At 34.0% G+C, this 17328-nt stretch overlaps 1 protein-coding gene across 1 annotated transcript in view; it reads right to left on the bottom strand.

The window, feature by feature from the left end:
* Window positions 1-17328, bottom strand: part of LOC129231008 (metabotropic glutamate receptor 3-like) — a 109501-nt gene that overhangs the window by 53768 nt on the left and 38405 nt on the right. The window contains exon 4 of the mRNA XM_054865253.1: window positions 16860-17189. Coding sequence (XP_054721228.1) covers window positions 16860-17189 — 330 coding nt within the window. The remainder of the gene's footprint in view (window positions 1-16859; window positions 17190-17328) is intronic.

Here is a 17328-nt window from a genome sequence, read left to right as displayed (position 1 = left end):
CTCTTACCAAGTGGAATGTTACTATAAAAATTTATTTATAAAAGTCAGCTATCCAGTTATTTTTTGTGAGCAATTTAAGTCTTTCCATTTTCCCCAATAAATTTCTGCACTCTGTGATAAATAAAAACAACTAAGTTTTTCATTCTTTTCAAATTTTTTCGGAAGATTAAATTTTGATTAAACTACACCTTTTTGTGTATTTTACTTAAGTTCAGCACATGGTTAAATTTTTTGCATTTTTCAGTTGCAAATGTCATTCAGACATTTAGAGGATTCATCGGTTCGCATGCGACCTACGGGACACAGATTTAGTATTGTTGGTATATAACTTCTTCAGCTTCTAACTTGACTCAGTATAGTGCGATTAATTACATTCATGAACTTCATGGAGAAATAAAGGGGGTTATTCCATGTACCAAATGGTTTTTGTGGTAAAAGTTGTGGCCTACACAGTAAAAACAACTCAAGAACGTTCCTGGAAAATAATGGGTAGCTAATGTGCCCAATTTCTGCAAGTAACCTAGCTTTCAAAAAACAGGAATGTTTTCAGCTAAACTTCAGTACCTTCCTCAAATTATTCTGGAATTTTTCTGAAGAATTTAGAAATCTCTCCTGTTAAAATCAGTCGTGTATCGGTAATCTTCCTGATTTACCAGAGAGCTCCAAAAGCATTATTCCAACCATGGCCAAAGCTAAGACAGAATGGGTAAAAGTTTTTTTTTTTTTAAAGTATTTTTTTTTTTTGAAAGAGCATGCTCAAAAACTTAGGATTTGACTATTTTTTAAATAATTTTTTCAAGTTTAATATTTAAAAAAAATTACTTAAATCGCTTTCTCTTTCATTATTTACGCTTCTACCGATGACGTCACAAATGATGAAATGCCCTTCTCTGTTGCCATTCACAGTGCAAAATATTTAATTAGCGTCTTTACTCACGTGTATAGGCAACGATATGGTTGATAGCATGCGTTGAGCGCAATTTTAATTTGCTTCTTGATTATCATAACGTGGAAATGCGGAAGAAAGATGAGGCAAAGATCATTATTTGTGACGTCATCAAGACCACGCCTTGTTTAAAAAATTGGATATTTAAAAAAAAATAGTTAAAAATAACTGTTGGGAAAATTAAAGTATTTTCTGGGTCCATGTTATTTATTTATTTTATTTTATTTTATTTTCATTTTGCTTATTATATCCATTTCAGTGACAAAAAGTACTACTTTTTGACTGAAGGAAACAAACCCATTGCATTTAAGTAGAATCAAGAATCAAAATAACCTAACTACTCTTGCAAAACTGCAGCTAAACAGTGACTCATTCACTGTTATAGGGAGGTTAGTCAAACCTGTACGGCCCGTGTTAGAACTAAAAAGAATACACTTAATAAATACTCTCAGTTAATCTTTAAACTGAGAACTAATAATATTGTTCACAGCAGTGATAAGTGTGCATTCGTGCAGCTTGTAGCAATTCAGAAATTTTTTTGATAAAGACACTTGATTTTCCCTAGAAGTGGCTAAATAAATACCTGTGAAATCCTGAAACGCGTTACAGAGCTTTCCCCTGAAATGACAGTCTTACCAGTAAAGAAGTTAAGTTGCCAGATCAAGTTCAGCCTTGTCACAATAAAGCCTTTTCCTGGATGTTAAACATCACCGAAAGATATTATCAAACTATCATGCCATGGCACGAGTTTCATTGTTGAAACTCGCGCGTTACTCGATCATCGGCTATTATATTATATGAGGATTTAATTTTTTCTCTCTCGTGGCAGGTATGAACGTCGTAGTAATGTTGTTAGTGTAGCCGCTCAGAGAAAAATAAACAAATGTATTTTTCATTTGATGAATAAATAATTGTTTTTTACCTTTTTACCTTGTGAGAGTACACCGAATGGAAATGGCTGTAAGCAAAATTTTGAAAAGTGGCCATCCCTTTTAAAGCCAGAGGATTACCTGCACCAATTACAGAAGATTTGTAGTTCCGAGCTAGATTATGTTTCTTAAAAGCTCTGTTTTTTTGAAAATTAACTAGAAATGAATAAGTTTTCCGGAAAAGAAAAACAAAAAGAATTTGAAATCTTAGTTATCTCAGAGCGAGAAACTAGAATAGGTTATTCTATCCCAATTAATGCTTTTAATTAAGCAGTCCAATTAGCATTGTACGGACTTAAAAGAAAGTGACAATGTTAAATAAATAATACCGTATCAAACGCAGGTTTCCAAGAATATATTCGGTCAAAAAAGTTGCAGGATGTAAAGCAAAATAGCAATAAATACAGAAGATTATGCTGCGATGGTAAGGTAATAGGCAGTCAGTACGTGCAGAAATGGGTTTTTGAGATGATTGATTTCAAGAAAATCATTTTAGATTTGATACTAACAACAGGTAAATGTTCAACTTAGACGTATTTTTCGTGTTATATTTTCAGTAAAAAGTACAATAGATGACAAAAATACAAACAAATTAAAAATAAAAAATTAGCAGAAACGTCCCTTTATTTCCCACGGAAATACAAATTTTTTTTTTCAAAATTGGAGCAATAGGGTCGTTTCCAAAATTTTAAAAATATTTTTTTCTGAAAGAGCATATTTAAAAACATAGAACCATTTAAAAAATAATTTGACACAGTTTAATATTTTTTAACAATTATTTTAATCGATGCGCAGGTTTAATTTCATTATTTTACGTTTCTGCGCGTGACATTACATGTGATGAAATGATATTCACTGATGCCATTAGCGCACAGCGCAAATTATCATAACTTGGAAACGCGGTTGAATGCAAAGCTTAAACATTTAAGCGGCAATGGAGTAGCGCACCAAAGTACATCACTTGTCATAAAGATCTCGCCTTATTTCCAAAATCGGACACTTAAAAAAACTAAATGAAAAAAAACTGTTGGGAGAATATAAGTTTTTCTAGCTCCATGTTATTTTATTTTATTTATTTATTTATTTATTTATTTTGCTGATTCTATCAACTTTAGTGACTAAAAGTACTTTTGACTGAAGGAAACAACCCCATTGGGCAATCGAATAAATTGCGCCTTTATTTGCACTGAAGGAAAATTGGAGCCATTGAAATTGTTAATAGAAGACATTTTGAATGATATTCCATACGACTGCTTTAAAGCTGTTTTCAATGTCAACAGGCTGTTTCCTGTTGGAATAGACAATTTCTCTTTCGGCGTCAAATGCTAATTTTGGTATTTCGTTAAAGGTACTTGTTTTCCGTTCGGCAAGCATGGTTGTAAAATAAGATTCGGGAGGATTGAAAATAGAAATTGAATAAATGGTTGAATTTCATTCAATTTCCTTCTGTTGTTGAAAACATTTCAGAGGAACTCGTCGATTTACTACGCTGGAAGAAACACATGAATTTTCAATGTCAGGGATCTTTTTACAAAACACAAAAGGCTACTACGTTTCAATGCGGTACTGAATCGTAACAGATCGTATACTCTCATATGAAAAATAAGCATATGGCATCAATGATAAAAAAGTAAGCACGCTTCAATTTGTATTTGAAAAAAAAATAGTTTTTCGAATTGTTAAAATTCATTTCAAAAAATAGCGCAAAATGCACAAGCAATAAGCTAAAGATAAATACTGCGTTCTACATAGGATGAATAATTACACGGTACGTACTTTTGGACTCGAACGAAATAATCGTAAAAGAATCTCAGCTGTTGCCACCACTCATTTGTAGAAATTGAATATGTTTACCAATTTCTACAACGGAACCACTGCAACTGCTTGAAAAATTCTTTTACAACATGAAAGGTGCTCTCTTACTGAGTGACATAGGTTATAGTTTATGCATACATGTATTTACTTTTTTATAACTAATAGTCTATTTTCACTGCCAGTTTATGTTTCGTACACTTTTGTTCTTAGAAAGGTCTTTCATTTCACTGTAAAAAAATTGCGGAACGTTACTGGTTATTTCCGAGGAACGTCTCAAGATTTCACACGTTTTCATTATTTTCCCATAAAAACAAGTATCTTCACAAAAAAGTTTCCTGAATCACTACAAGTTGCACGCGTGCAGACTTTTCACTGCTGTGGAAAATATTTTTAGCAACCAGTTTAATGATTGAATGAGCGTGTTTATTTTGTGTATCGGCCTAACGACGCTTACGGCTTGTCCAGGTTGACTAAGCTCCTAAATGAGAGCAACAAAAGTCTAGCTACAGTTAGTAGCTACAGTTTTCCAAGGCAGGAATTGCAGGCAAGAGATATGGTTGGTTCCTTCTTGCATAGCTCTAGCCGTGGTCGCTTTGATTTCTTTGGAGCCTTCTTGGTAAATTAGGAAGGTTCTAATCAATAACACTAAACCTACTTAATTTTTCTGGAAGGTTCTAGAGATACGGCTGACTTCAACAGGGGATATTTCGCACTTCTTCAGAAAGTTTACTGACTTTTATCGGAAAACGTTCCTGTTTTTTCCAAGATATGTTACTGGAAGAAATTGGGCACATCAGCTGCCTATTATTTTCCAGGAACGTTTCTGAATCGTTTTTACAGTGCTTGTATGGGCAGAGCAGATAAAGGTTCTCTACGAAAGAATGCTGAGGGATGGAAATGTGTGGATGAAAATATAAACACGATATCGGCAAAAGATCCGCCGAAAGTACCAAAAGCTTAACATGTATTTAAGGCGGCAGATGATAAGGTTCACAACATTCTATTAGCCTTAGATTTTACAAGCCGAAAGTAATCACAGAATATAAATACTTGAACATTTATTAAGGCGAATTGTTACTGGGATTAGCTTCGGGAAAATTCGTTTTTGAATTCAAGTACTGCAGCCAGACGATATTACTCCGTGTTTCTAAAAAATGTAATTTTTCGTGCATTTCGGGCCATCTTTCAAGGCTTTTTTTTTTTTTTGTGCTACAATGGAAATGAAAAAGCATCAGCAGATGAATTATTCAGAATATTTTCACGCCAAGGAGTTATTCCGCATAATTACTGTACATTCAACGTTAAGAGTTAAAACAATAACGAACAAAGAGCAAATCTCTACGAAAATAATTGCAACAGAAAAGGAAAAATTAAATAAAAATTATTTGGAGAAATGTTCTTCATGATTACTGTATTTAAGCATTCAAAAACGATATAATTAAATAATATAGCTCACAAATATCCCATCAGAAAGAAATTTCCAAAAAAAAAGGGGGGGGGGAGAGGTATGTGAGAAAAGCAAGTTTTTCTAAGAGAACGAGTACAAGAGGCTAAAAGGCATACCGGGATAGAAAAAGACTACCCCCCCCCCCTCTTAATGGAACATAAAATATTCATCCTACTTAGCCAATTGGAACTTTATCACTGGAGAATAATTCATTTAGAACATTTTCGTGTTTCAACTTCTTTAAAAGTGTTTTAACAGTTAATGAGCAGGTCCTGCCAACCTATCAAAAGCAGCATGTATAGAACTCGGTCTTATAGAGGACGACAACCCTAGGAAATTAACCATTTGATGCATGTAACTTTCTGACTCCGTTCCTAAACTCAGGGAATGGTTTGTAATATTTTAACTTCTATGTCAAATTTTAGATTCTATTGATTTGTGGTAAACATTTTAAAGATCTCTGTGATGACATAATGCAAGGAGAGCGTCAGTATTTCATTACAATTAAATATCGGGAAAATACCTGGAAAAGGATATATTTTCAAAACAGATGAGTTGGGAAATTCTCTACAAATGATATGATCCCCAATGTTTATCCTGAAACCGAGAAGCTTTGTCAAGAAAATTACACGTGGTTGTGCGAGAGGGCGATATTTTTTGCCAATAAGGCTGTGCACCATCCACATGAATTCCTTTATTCTCTTAACTCCTCAACACTTCTCTTTAAGTTGTTAAAATTAAAGGAGGTGTTTCAATAATTTTATTGCGCAACTTTAATTTACCTGATTTATGCAATGTAATTGAACCCCAATTAAAATTACTAGTGAATAATATTGTTTAGAGCAGTATTCTTCCCCCAGCACTATCTGCATTTCAATTGGTTCATATTCCTTGCATTCCCATGGTCCCTGCACCATCATCAAATCTGAAGTTCAAACGTATAAATATAATACGTACTACAACGATAGTCATAGAAAAAAAAAACGAAACACTCGTTTGTGTTCGAAGACTATTGACACTAGAGACACGTGTAAGATGTTATTTTTCCACGAATAATGTGTTATACATAATTATGTTACTGAAATGTTGTTAAGGGGTCGTCTTCATATTAAATGAAACATCAACCTCAAAATTTTCAAGAATCCACCCCCCCCCCTTTTTTTATTTCATATTTGTGACCAGGATTATTGTATAACTTTGTATACAAAATTTTGTTTCATTTTATCCAGCCGTTGCTTCATAATTATATTTTAAAAAATTCCTCTCGTAATGTTAAAACGTATTTTGAAATTTTTGCATATAACACGTTAACTACATTAGGTACGGCAAAGATTGGGTTTTTATATCAAAATATGAATCAACCCAATAATAAAAACATCATTTACAACAGCTAAAATGTCAAAAATTACCGTATCTAGTAAATGTGATTCGTACCTCCTCCGTTTTTAGTTCACCTTTCATTTAATCATTTGTTTCAGTTAAGAAATTAAAATTTCATGCTTAAAAAGTTTCCTGACGGCATTTACCTTTGGAATGCTTAGCAAAATAGTAATACTATCTTTATCTTCTTTACTAATAATAAAGCTCGAAGTCTGTCTGTCTGGATGTCTGTAGGATGTCTGTGACGCGCATAGCGCCTAGACCGTTCGGTCGATTTTCATGAAATTTGGCACAAAGTTAGTTTGATGCATGGAGGTGTGCATCTCGAAGCGATTTTTCGAAAATTCAATTTTTTTCTTTTTCTATTTCAAGTTTAAGAACATTTTCTGGAGCAAAATTATCATAAGATGGACGAGTAAATTACGGAATTATCATGACGTGGAATAGGAGAGCAAATGAACCTAGCCAATTGGCGAGAAATTCGTCATCCATTATTTGTGAATATACAGGCGAACCGAATGACCTTTTAATTTCAACTGCGGGCAAAGCCGTGCGGGTACCACTAGTTACTAATAATAAACCTGAAAGTCTCTCTGTCCGGGGGATGTCTGGATGTCTGTAGGATGTCTGGATGTCTTGAGCTCAGTGACGCGCATAGCACCTAGACCGTTCGGACGATTTACATGAAATTTGGCACAAAGTTAGTTTGTAGCATGGGGGTGTGCACCTCGAAGCGATTTTTCAAATTTCGTTGTGGTTCTTTTTCTATTCCAATTTTTAAGAAAAAAAAATCATAAGATAGACGAGTAAATTTCGATATTATCATAACGTGGAATCGTAACATGGGCACAAGCCAATTGGCGAGATACAAAATTATTATAACGTGGAACCTTAACATGAGTACAAGCCAATTGGCGAGAAAATTCACCATACATTATTTGTAAATATACAAGCGAACCAAAAGACCTTTTGATTTTTCTATTACTGGCAAAGCCGTGCGGGTACCACTAGTATTTAAATAAAAGAAAACAGATGAATAGGGAAGCATAGACGAAGCATTGGACTAGATGACTAATTTGTGAGAGCTTGGTCACGTTTCCCTAAATTTGGCGCCAACTGAGATTTGCTCTCATTTCCAAGATAAGTGCATTTTTACAGAAATATTTTTCTTCCCCTCTATATCGTTGCTAAACATTATGGAGTGTAAATGTATTCTAAAGAAAGAAGTTTGTAACCTACAAGTAAATATTATTTATTCCTATTCTGATTTCAAACTATTAAATTTACGTGTTTCTAATACTGGATTGTGAATCAGAACTTATTTTTTCACTTCTTTTCCCTAACAAGCAATTTTAACAAGTTCTCCCCATGAAGTAGAAATGTGTCGGAGCTAGGATTTCCTTCTATCGCTCTCTAGTGCAACATTAGTTCACCAGCGCGTGTTTAACTGAAACAGAGCTGACTTTAACCACGGCGGTGACCTGAAAAATTCTTTAAAAAGTACTTTAATTGTTAAAAACAAACTTGGTAGTTAAAAAAAATAGTGTAATTGCATAAATATAATGCTGCAGGGTGTCCAGCAAAGGACTCCCTGGTTTCAAAATTAAATACCTCGAAAACAAAGGACGATATTGGAATAAAATACACGGTATGTTTATTGTGAAACCCATAAAAATCATACACAGGAACTTGTAAATGAGTTTTGAAAAGTTCCAACAGGTGGCGCTGCACGCTGTAATTGCAATAATAGTCGCCACAAATAGTGCTGCGAAGAGGTTGGACGATAATTTTTAGCGTATATGTACGCATATCTGAGAGACTAAACTACTGCTGAAACAACTAGCCTCTTCGCAGCACTATTACGGCAATTACAATGTGCAGCGCCACCTGTTGACAATTTTTTAAACTAATTTCCGAATTCCTGTATATGATTTTTATGGGTTTCACAATAAACATACTGTTTTCTTTTATTTCAATATCGTTCTTTGTTTTCGAGATATCTAATTTTGAAATCAGGGAGTCCTTTGCTGGACACCCTGTAAGAGAAAAGTTGCTTTTTTTGTGGGAAAATCGTGAGAGAAGCTCTTAGTAAAAACAGTAAAATTATCTACGAAAAAAAGTGACAGTAAACTTACGCTTTTTGGTTCATATTGCTAACAAAACTTCTTAGTTTTGATTTTTTCCATGTAGGGTAGGTACACCAGTTGTGGCCAGTTTCACATTCAAATCAGATCAGATATACTAAACATATTGACCACTGTAACTAATCTTAAGGCTTGTTTTATAATCTGAGTAGCCTTTATCAAAACTTTCGATGTGCGAGGTCAAGAACTTTTTTTTGTCTAGCTGCAGGTTTCACTTGTCAGGGGAATAGTGTATTTATTGCTCGTTGTTAAGGGAGGGATTCTTCTTAATCTACTTATAGCAGCAATAGTTTTGCATGTGTTTAGCTATTGTTAAGTGATTCCTATTAAGGTAAGATCAAGTTTTCATGTGAGTTCTTCATCTTTCATAGTTTTGCAACTTACCTGAATAAAACAGTCTAGCCAAAACCAGATAACGAATCCATATATTTTTCTAGTTGTGGCCATGGTAATAGCTGAAACTAGATTATATACTGGTCCAGTTGTGGCCAAGCAAAATATATTAATTATACTGTATAAATCTATTTCAACGTTATCCAAGGATCCATAATATTTATAAAAAATGCAAATTATTAAAAATAAAGCCAAGTGACATTATAGACGATCATTGTTTCTGCTTACGGATGGATTTAGGAGCGGAATTTCTTTTGACTTTATAGCACAGTTTTCACTTTCACCAAGTTTAACTGTATTGAAATAGTGAAATTCATACTTCTTCCTCATCTATGATTTTCTTTTTCTTTTTGTTTTAGATGTCCGACTACTTTGAAATCGCTATTTTTGATCAATTTCACATTTGTTTTGATAAATTTATTAGATGAATCATTTAATTAGCTTTTCTAAACTTTTGACTACGTTACATTAGAAACAGAGATTTTGGTTTTTCTGTGAGCATAATATGTGGTAATAATTTGAAAGTTTAAAGCCAAAATGCGTAATTTTGACATAATTTTTTATGTACATTTGCGAGCTTTAATAGTGAAACTCAAAAATATCCTCGTTCTATTTTATGTTACAATTTTGCATGTTCATAATATATCGTAAAAAGTTAACACTCTTTCGAGTTGAGTTTTTATACCGATTACCTTGCTTCAAATTATCCTACTTATGTAACACTTTGTAGACCTTCACTTTTTTTCTGGTTGCTAAAAGATATACCAAAATGTTAAACTATACTAATATTATAAAGAGAGAGGGGAGGGAGGGGGGTGTTTGTATGTTTATATGTTCGAGGTTTTCTCCGGAACCATTGCATTTATTTGAAAAATTCTTTCACTACATGAAAAGTGCTTTCTTACTGAGTAACATAGGCTATAATTTATGCATATACAGGGTGTTCTGAAAAAGACTGACTGTTTTCAAAAATTTGTAACGGGAAAATGGTTAATGATAAAAAAAATTATTTTTGCAGAAAATTTATCTGGTGGGCCCCAGAGTTCCAAATTTTAGTTCAAAATTTTTTTCAATACATAGTTCTGCAGATAGTAAAGCTTCTAAATCAAAAAATAATTAATGGAATTCACCGATTTTTCCTCCGATTGCGACATGTGGTTGCAGGCGGCGGCAGGCATTTTGAAAATGTTGCGTAATTTTGTTTATTAGAAACATTTTTCGAAAAAGTATGATGTAATTTTCTGTTTCTCTTTGATTTACGGTCTTACAATCTGTAGCGACATCTATTATAAAATTCTTGAACTAAATTTTGGAACTTTTGGGGACGAAATTTACGGCCCACCACATGAGTTTTCTGCAAAAATTATTTTATTATCACTAACCATTTTCCTGTTATAAATTTTTGAAAACAGTCAGTCTTTTTCAGGACACCCTGTATGTATCCATACTATTTTTTTACAACCAATAGGTCATTTCCGCCACCAGTTTTTGTTTCGTACCGTATTATTCTTTTATACCTCCCAAAAACAAAATCCGATTGTACCGCACCGGTAGAACCATTAGATCTTTCTGAATCGGTTGCTAAGGAATGCAAACACGTGAAATAAAATTAAATTATGGTGTCGTCATATGAACCGCCAGAACCTTCACATGTAGGGCTTCACTTTGTACAAGGAACAGTAAACGCTCAGGTGTATATTGGCGTTTTGGAGGAGAAATTGCTCCCTACTATCCGGAATCACTTTATTTCAGTCCCAAACGTCATTTTCCAGGATGATTCTGCTCCGTGCCATAGGGCAAAACTGGTAAGTAACAATTTAAAAACCTTTATCCTGCCACTAGATTTAAATTGACATGGGGTTAAGTAATTTTTTTTCTCTAAACTCACACGCAGGTTCAGGAATGGAAAAATGAGCATCGGATCAGCAGTTCGCCTTGGCCCGGAAACAGCCCCGATCTACGAAAACTTTTATCGGATTCCTGCTGTTGAATGTTTATTTTACAAGTTTTGCAGAATTTCACATACATTCATCGTTAATCGGTCGACCAAAACTTCTCACATAATCCCATTGTTGTGAAAATGCGAGGGTGATGCAATTTTTTTACCAGCACTGTAGGTCAAGCCATGGGACGTGAGGCGGGGCCCTGGGCCTGAAGTCCATGCGCCCTCCCCCCACTAAACCATGTTTACCACAATGCGCCATCATTAAAATTTAATCACTTTTCATAATTTATTTTGAATATTAACAAAGTGTCCCAATGACTATATTGAAAGAACATTAATTTTCAGTCTCAAAAATCTTTTACAAAGCAGAAAACCAGGTTTTAAAGGGAATTCTATCGCTTTCTAGATCATATACCAATGACAACAATAATGTAAACAGCAAAATTGCTGAATAAATGTTCTCATATTTGAATGAAAACACAAATCGTTAAATTTCATAATAATTCGCTCAAAATACAAACGATAAACTCCAGATGAATGCGGCACCCCTTAAAATAAAATTATAAACACGGCGCACAAACTTTTATTAGAAAGCAAAGAGTCCTAAAATCATCTTAGCTGTTCCTAAAGCTCATTTATAGAAATTACACGTATTAAAAAAAATGTTAACTGAACTTTGAATAATTTCATGGATGTATGTTCAGTGTTACAATTCTAGCAGGTTGAGCTAAAGGGTACAATGCAACAGTGCCATTTTTCTTTCTTTCTTTCTTCTTCGTTGCACCAAAAACGAATGTAAACGTAACCTCAACAATTTTTTAAAGCAAATCTGTGTTTTGTTATTTGAGCATCTTGCCACAGACATTTTTATAAAAATGCAATTAAATAAATCTATGTGAATACGATACGGAAGCTGTGAATACGATATACATATCGTACTGTAAAGATCTAAGTACAATTGAACCTTAATTCATACACAAACATTTGCAGCATTTAACGGTTATTGCGTTCAAAGCAAAATCGAGGAGGTGACGTTCAAAAACTGCCTAATCACAAGTCAAGCAATTTTCAGTGACAGCAAAAGTAAAAAAAAAAAAACTGTCTTCAAATATGCAACACGAATAAGCAGTAAATGAAATTTGATCTAACTCATTTTAGGTGAAGCACTACGATTTGGGGGGAAAAAACTTAAAATATATTCGTATTTATTTAGTTTTACAACTTGAACTCTTGGAATAGGTTGCTTCAAATCGACAAGTCAGGTTTCAATTTTATTTATTGAACTTAAAATGGATTGAACTCTTTTCGTACGGTACTGTTTTAACCAGTTATTGCCAGGGTTGCGAGTCAACGAGAAAAGGACAGCATTCAACTCAGACTCCTGGAGTCGAATGCTTCAAAATCCGACTCAGAATTTTTGTAAACGCAAAATAGTGCCATTTTTTCAGATTTGTTCAAAAATAGTTTCTTCTATTTCAAAACTGAAGAATTCATTTTGAAAGAAATGAAATGTAGAATACACACCTGTTTCTATTTGTACAGGTAAATCTCAAACTTTCATTTAATTTTTACACAAAAGGTAAGCCTTGAGTTCCAGTAATTTCAATATATCTATTTTTTTCATCTGTGGATTATTAAAAATTTTCTTAGAACTCTCCTTGTATTTTAATCTGAGGCAGAAATACAGTATGTTTCCTTTTAAAAAGAAATGGGAATCGAAGTAATTCCCATTAAATAGAGCTTTTCGTTTTTCAGACGTGTCCCTCAATGAAAATACAACTGTTAATAGCATAATTTTTAAATAACAGTATTTTTTTTTTATAAGTGAAGCTCTTGGATGATGGAGGGTTAATCATAGATTTGAAAAGGAACTATTAAACCTATTATCGCAACAATTAAAATTTTAACTTTTGGACGAAATGAAAACTCCTTGTTACTATATTTTAATATTTTTTCAGCGCTAATATATTTTCTATCTGTATAAAAGTGTCGCCTTGCAAGACCTTTACGCAGATAGGAAAATAAAGAATATTTTCCGTACAGCTAAATTTAATATTTAGCCACTACTGTTTTATTGTTTAATTTTTACTTCATTCATTTTGAAATTTTGTCTTTGAATGCTGTGCCAAAATCCTGTCAAAGAATACTGATAATTTAAGCTCACTGATTTAGTATACTTCGTGAATTGATGGTATGGATATACCATCGTTTTTACTAAAAGTGTTGCACCTTCTGTTACTTAGATAGTCAAAGATAGCGCTTGATACCTTTCAGTTAAGTCTTTAGAGCATATATCGTCGCCTCAGAGCAACAGTAAGATACCTTAGTGTTAATTCTGGGATTAGATACCTTACTGTTGCTCTGAGGCGACGATATGTAACTACAAACTTACTTAACATGTTGCATCGCCTGCCTATGCCATTGTCAGTAAAAATATCAGTGCTGTAGAGAAGCTGTTCTCAACCTATTTAGTTTTGTAAATCACATGTTTTGTAAACAAAAAAATAAGAAAAGAAAAGAAAAAACGTCCACAACTACCTACTAAATATACAAAGAAAATTCAGAAACAAGTGATCCAAGTGAAAAAATTTTAAAATAGGAATTTTCACACTATTTTTCCTCTGCGACAGCGACAGTATCCGGAATGAAGATGGACAGTTTTTAGACTCAAATAGTTCTAAACATTAAAAAATAAAAAAATAAAATAAAATAAAAAAAAAAAAAAAAACACAGTTGGAAAAATTTGTATTCAGAGATGATTAGTCAAAGGTGCATAATATATCTCAATGCAGTTATGGCAATAGCTCGATAACCAGGTCGAACATGAGCCACACTAAAAAATTCTGAAACGCTACGGACTCTTTCAGTGAAACGTTTCGGGATTTCAAAGATTTTCACCAGTTTCCTATAAAAATTAAGCATTTTTGTCAAACAGTTTCTTGAATTACTCCAAGTTGCACGATAGCAGAAAACTCTCGGAAAAATACTTTTTAGCTACCAGTTCAAAGGTTAACTGAACGTATTTATTAAGTGTATCGGCTTTAAAGCGGTTGCAATACATCGAGGCTAACTGAGCGCCCAGTGGAAGACAATCAGTGTTTGGATTCCGGATAGACTAAGCTCGCAATGAGGGAGGGGAGAGTGAGTCTTTGTCTGCTTAGCGTAGAAAAAATTTCAGACAAGTGTGAAGCTTGATACTTGCAATCCTGTCTAAGTGTTGGCCCCAGTTGTAATAATGCTTTCGGAGTTTTCTTAGCGAATCAGAAAGGCGCCAAGCTACTTCTTAAAACCTGCTTAAGTTTTCTGTGAAGATTCCAGAAACATGACTGATTTTAAACGGAAAGAAGTGTCGGTATTATTCAGAAAGATTAAAGGACGATTTCAAGACTTACAGCGGAAAACATTCCTGTTTTTTTGCAAGATATGTTACTGGCAGAAATTGGGCACATTAGCATCTCATTTTTCCGGAACGTTTCTGAATCGTTATTACAATGCGAGTCACATGATGGTTCAACTAATGTAACACTAACTGTAACACTCTTCGCTAAACGCAAAGGTACAATTTTTAAGGTAATTTGCTTTAACAGGGATTATGATCCATTGTTGTCTTTTTATCTTTAGTTTTAGGGAAGACGTGCTAAAAAATAGAAATTTCTAATTATGACAATTCTTCCAAATCGACTACAACTCGTAAAAATAAAAAAAAAAATTCAAATCGTTCTAGGGCAGCTAATGTGTTTAAGTTCTGTCAATAAATTATCTAGCCAATGCCAGGAAAGTTTCCCGCTAAAAGCTTGTGGCCTTCTTGGAATTTCGCGTGAACAGTTTTGACCGATTTCACACAATTTAATTTAATTAATTTTCACACACGCTGCGGCGGCGGCGTCTTGAATTAATGAAAATAATCCGAACTTCTTTTACATACATTTTACTGTATTAATTAATCTTTCCGCAATAATTTAAAACGGATTCACACTCTGATCATCAGTTTAATATAAGCCATGAAAGTTTAGTTTTTGTAGTCATTTATAAACCACTAACAAATAAAATACCTTGTGCAGTTTCTGTAGCAAATGCTACTGGTATATATCTTCGCTTGCATCGCATTTCTCGCGGATTCACATTTCTCAAGAAATCCGATTTTAGACCAAGCAAAAGTAAATTAAATATACACACATAGTGAGTTCATGCAAAGTTCATAATCCGTGTCACTCCCATCTACACATTTCTCCCTGATTTGCTTATGCGCACTCAGTAATGCAACTTCCACTATGGTTACCCAGCAAACCCTATATTTCAGAAACATTTCCGAGAAATTGTGTAAAGTGTTTTAAAACGGAGGTTTCTGCTATCGTCAAAAAAGTTACTCCATGTTTCATAAACATTTCTGAAATTTTTTACAGTGTAGTAAGTTATGCTTGATTTTGTTTGCAATTGATGATTAGCTTAACTACATAATACAAAAATTTCACGTGGAGTTTGGGTAATGAGCTAAATTAAGCAGGGCCACTTAGGAATATAGTTGGGGCAAACCTAACCTGGCAGCGCCGTAATGCTTACGATTAGGAACTGCCTAGCCTAAACAATGCTGCCAGGTTATGTTTGCTACAATTTTAGAGTATTCATTGTGAAAAAAGTTCATTCTTATTACGAAGCATGTGTATGTTATTTGTAAAACCATGTTGGACATTTTAACCTTGTTTCTCATCTATTCATCTACAGAAGGAAATTACAGTTCCATCACTTATGGTTTCTCAAACATTTTTCACGAAATCTTGTGAACCCTTGATAAAACCAAACCAGATGTTGCTAGGAAAAAAAATCTCGATTGAAATTTTAGGTATCTCTTTAGGAGGAATATATATAGTGTTCTGCTTATAACTCGGAAACTCATGTACACAATTCTCATTGCGTTATTAACTTTTTTCCTTTGAACTTACGTGGATTTAATGTAAATCTTTAAGCATCATAGCTGAAAAAAATTGGTTTTTCTTTCTTTGCAAATTTTAGTCTTATATCTTTGAGACATAGTATTTCAGCAAATAAGTTTCACTGATATAAACACACATTACACCTGTTGATTTTATTGCCAACTGTTTTGTTGTTTAATAAAAAATAAATGTTGGTAGTTTTTGAAATACTTCTAGGTGCGTGTAAAGATGTCCTTAAATGCATTACCGTACTCTAATGGGAGGGACATTTTCAATCTCACTGTATGCCAAAGAATTAAACAAGTTCATCTTAACAGGGTATTTTACACATAACGTAACGGCACCAATAACAGACAAGGGTCCAGTAACAGACTGACATAAATTTGGATTTAAATAATAAGAATCTGTTGTGATCCATGAATACGGTGCAGCCATATAGTGTTTATCAGCGTGAATTTTATGAACCAGTTGGTATTTAGAAGGCAGTGGTGGAAGGTTATGAAAAGCCACCACGAGGTCAGCTGGTTTCTCATGTTCATTTGAATTTAATAAGGTTTTAGTTCTAAAAATAAAAAACTTTTGGGCATTTTGTAGAGAAAAAAGGAAATTCTGTCCATTACTCATCCTTTCTTTTATCATCCTGTTACTGGATGTTATCAGAGCCGTCGGTTTCTGTTACTGGGAGTTGGACCTTTTTTCGAAATTGAGCAAATAAAAACATAATTAACTAATCTAGAGGATCCAGAAGCTGCCAAAGTTTAGATGAGGTGTAGTTGCATGAGAGAAAAGTAGTTTAAAAAGTCTAAATACATTAAAAGACTCAGATAATTGATTTAACCTCTGATATAGATGTCTTAAGCATATCTGTTACTGGTGTCGTTACCATATGCACCAAAACAATAAACATTTACGTACGAGAGACTTCTTACCTGTGGTACACGGAACAATCTCAACAAGTTGGCAAGCTGGATGGACACAGATGAAGACTGACCTCCAATGATTCCAACCACTCTGTCGAAGCTTCCATCCCTATATACTGGGATAGTACCATCCCCACACCTGAACTGCCTGTCGTTGTGGGCATTGTTCCTTGCTACGAATCCTTTGATGAAGTCCAGGGTCTGTTCTAGAGCATATGCTGCGGAATCACAACTGTCGAGGGCTAGGACGCCAAGTTTTACTCCAGGCAAGATGGCATTATCTGAGTTGATTTTGTCTACTGTGAACAGTAGGGCTTCCAACTGGAGGATGCCCTCATCCTGGGAAAAAAGACCTTTTATCAATTTTTCATTTGACGTCAGTTCATAAAACCTGTACCCTATTTCACGAGAACTGACAGCCATATGGTAAACAAAGGACGTTCATGTTTTGTCGCCAGCGTTTACGATACTGACAAAT

Source organism: Uloborus diversus, chromosome 10 (assembly GCF_026930045.1).
Source record: "Uloborus diversus isolate 005 chromosome 10, Udiv.v.3.1, whole genome shotgun sequence".
NCBI classification, from domain to species: domain Eukaryota; kingdom Metazoa; phylum Arthropoda; class Arachnida; order Araneae; family Uloboridae; genus Uloborus; species Uloborus diversus.
Note: the sequence above shows the minus strand (reverse complement) of the source record. Positions and strands in the feature narration are given on the sequence as shown.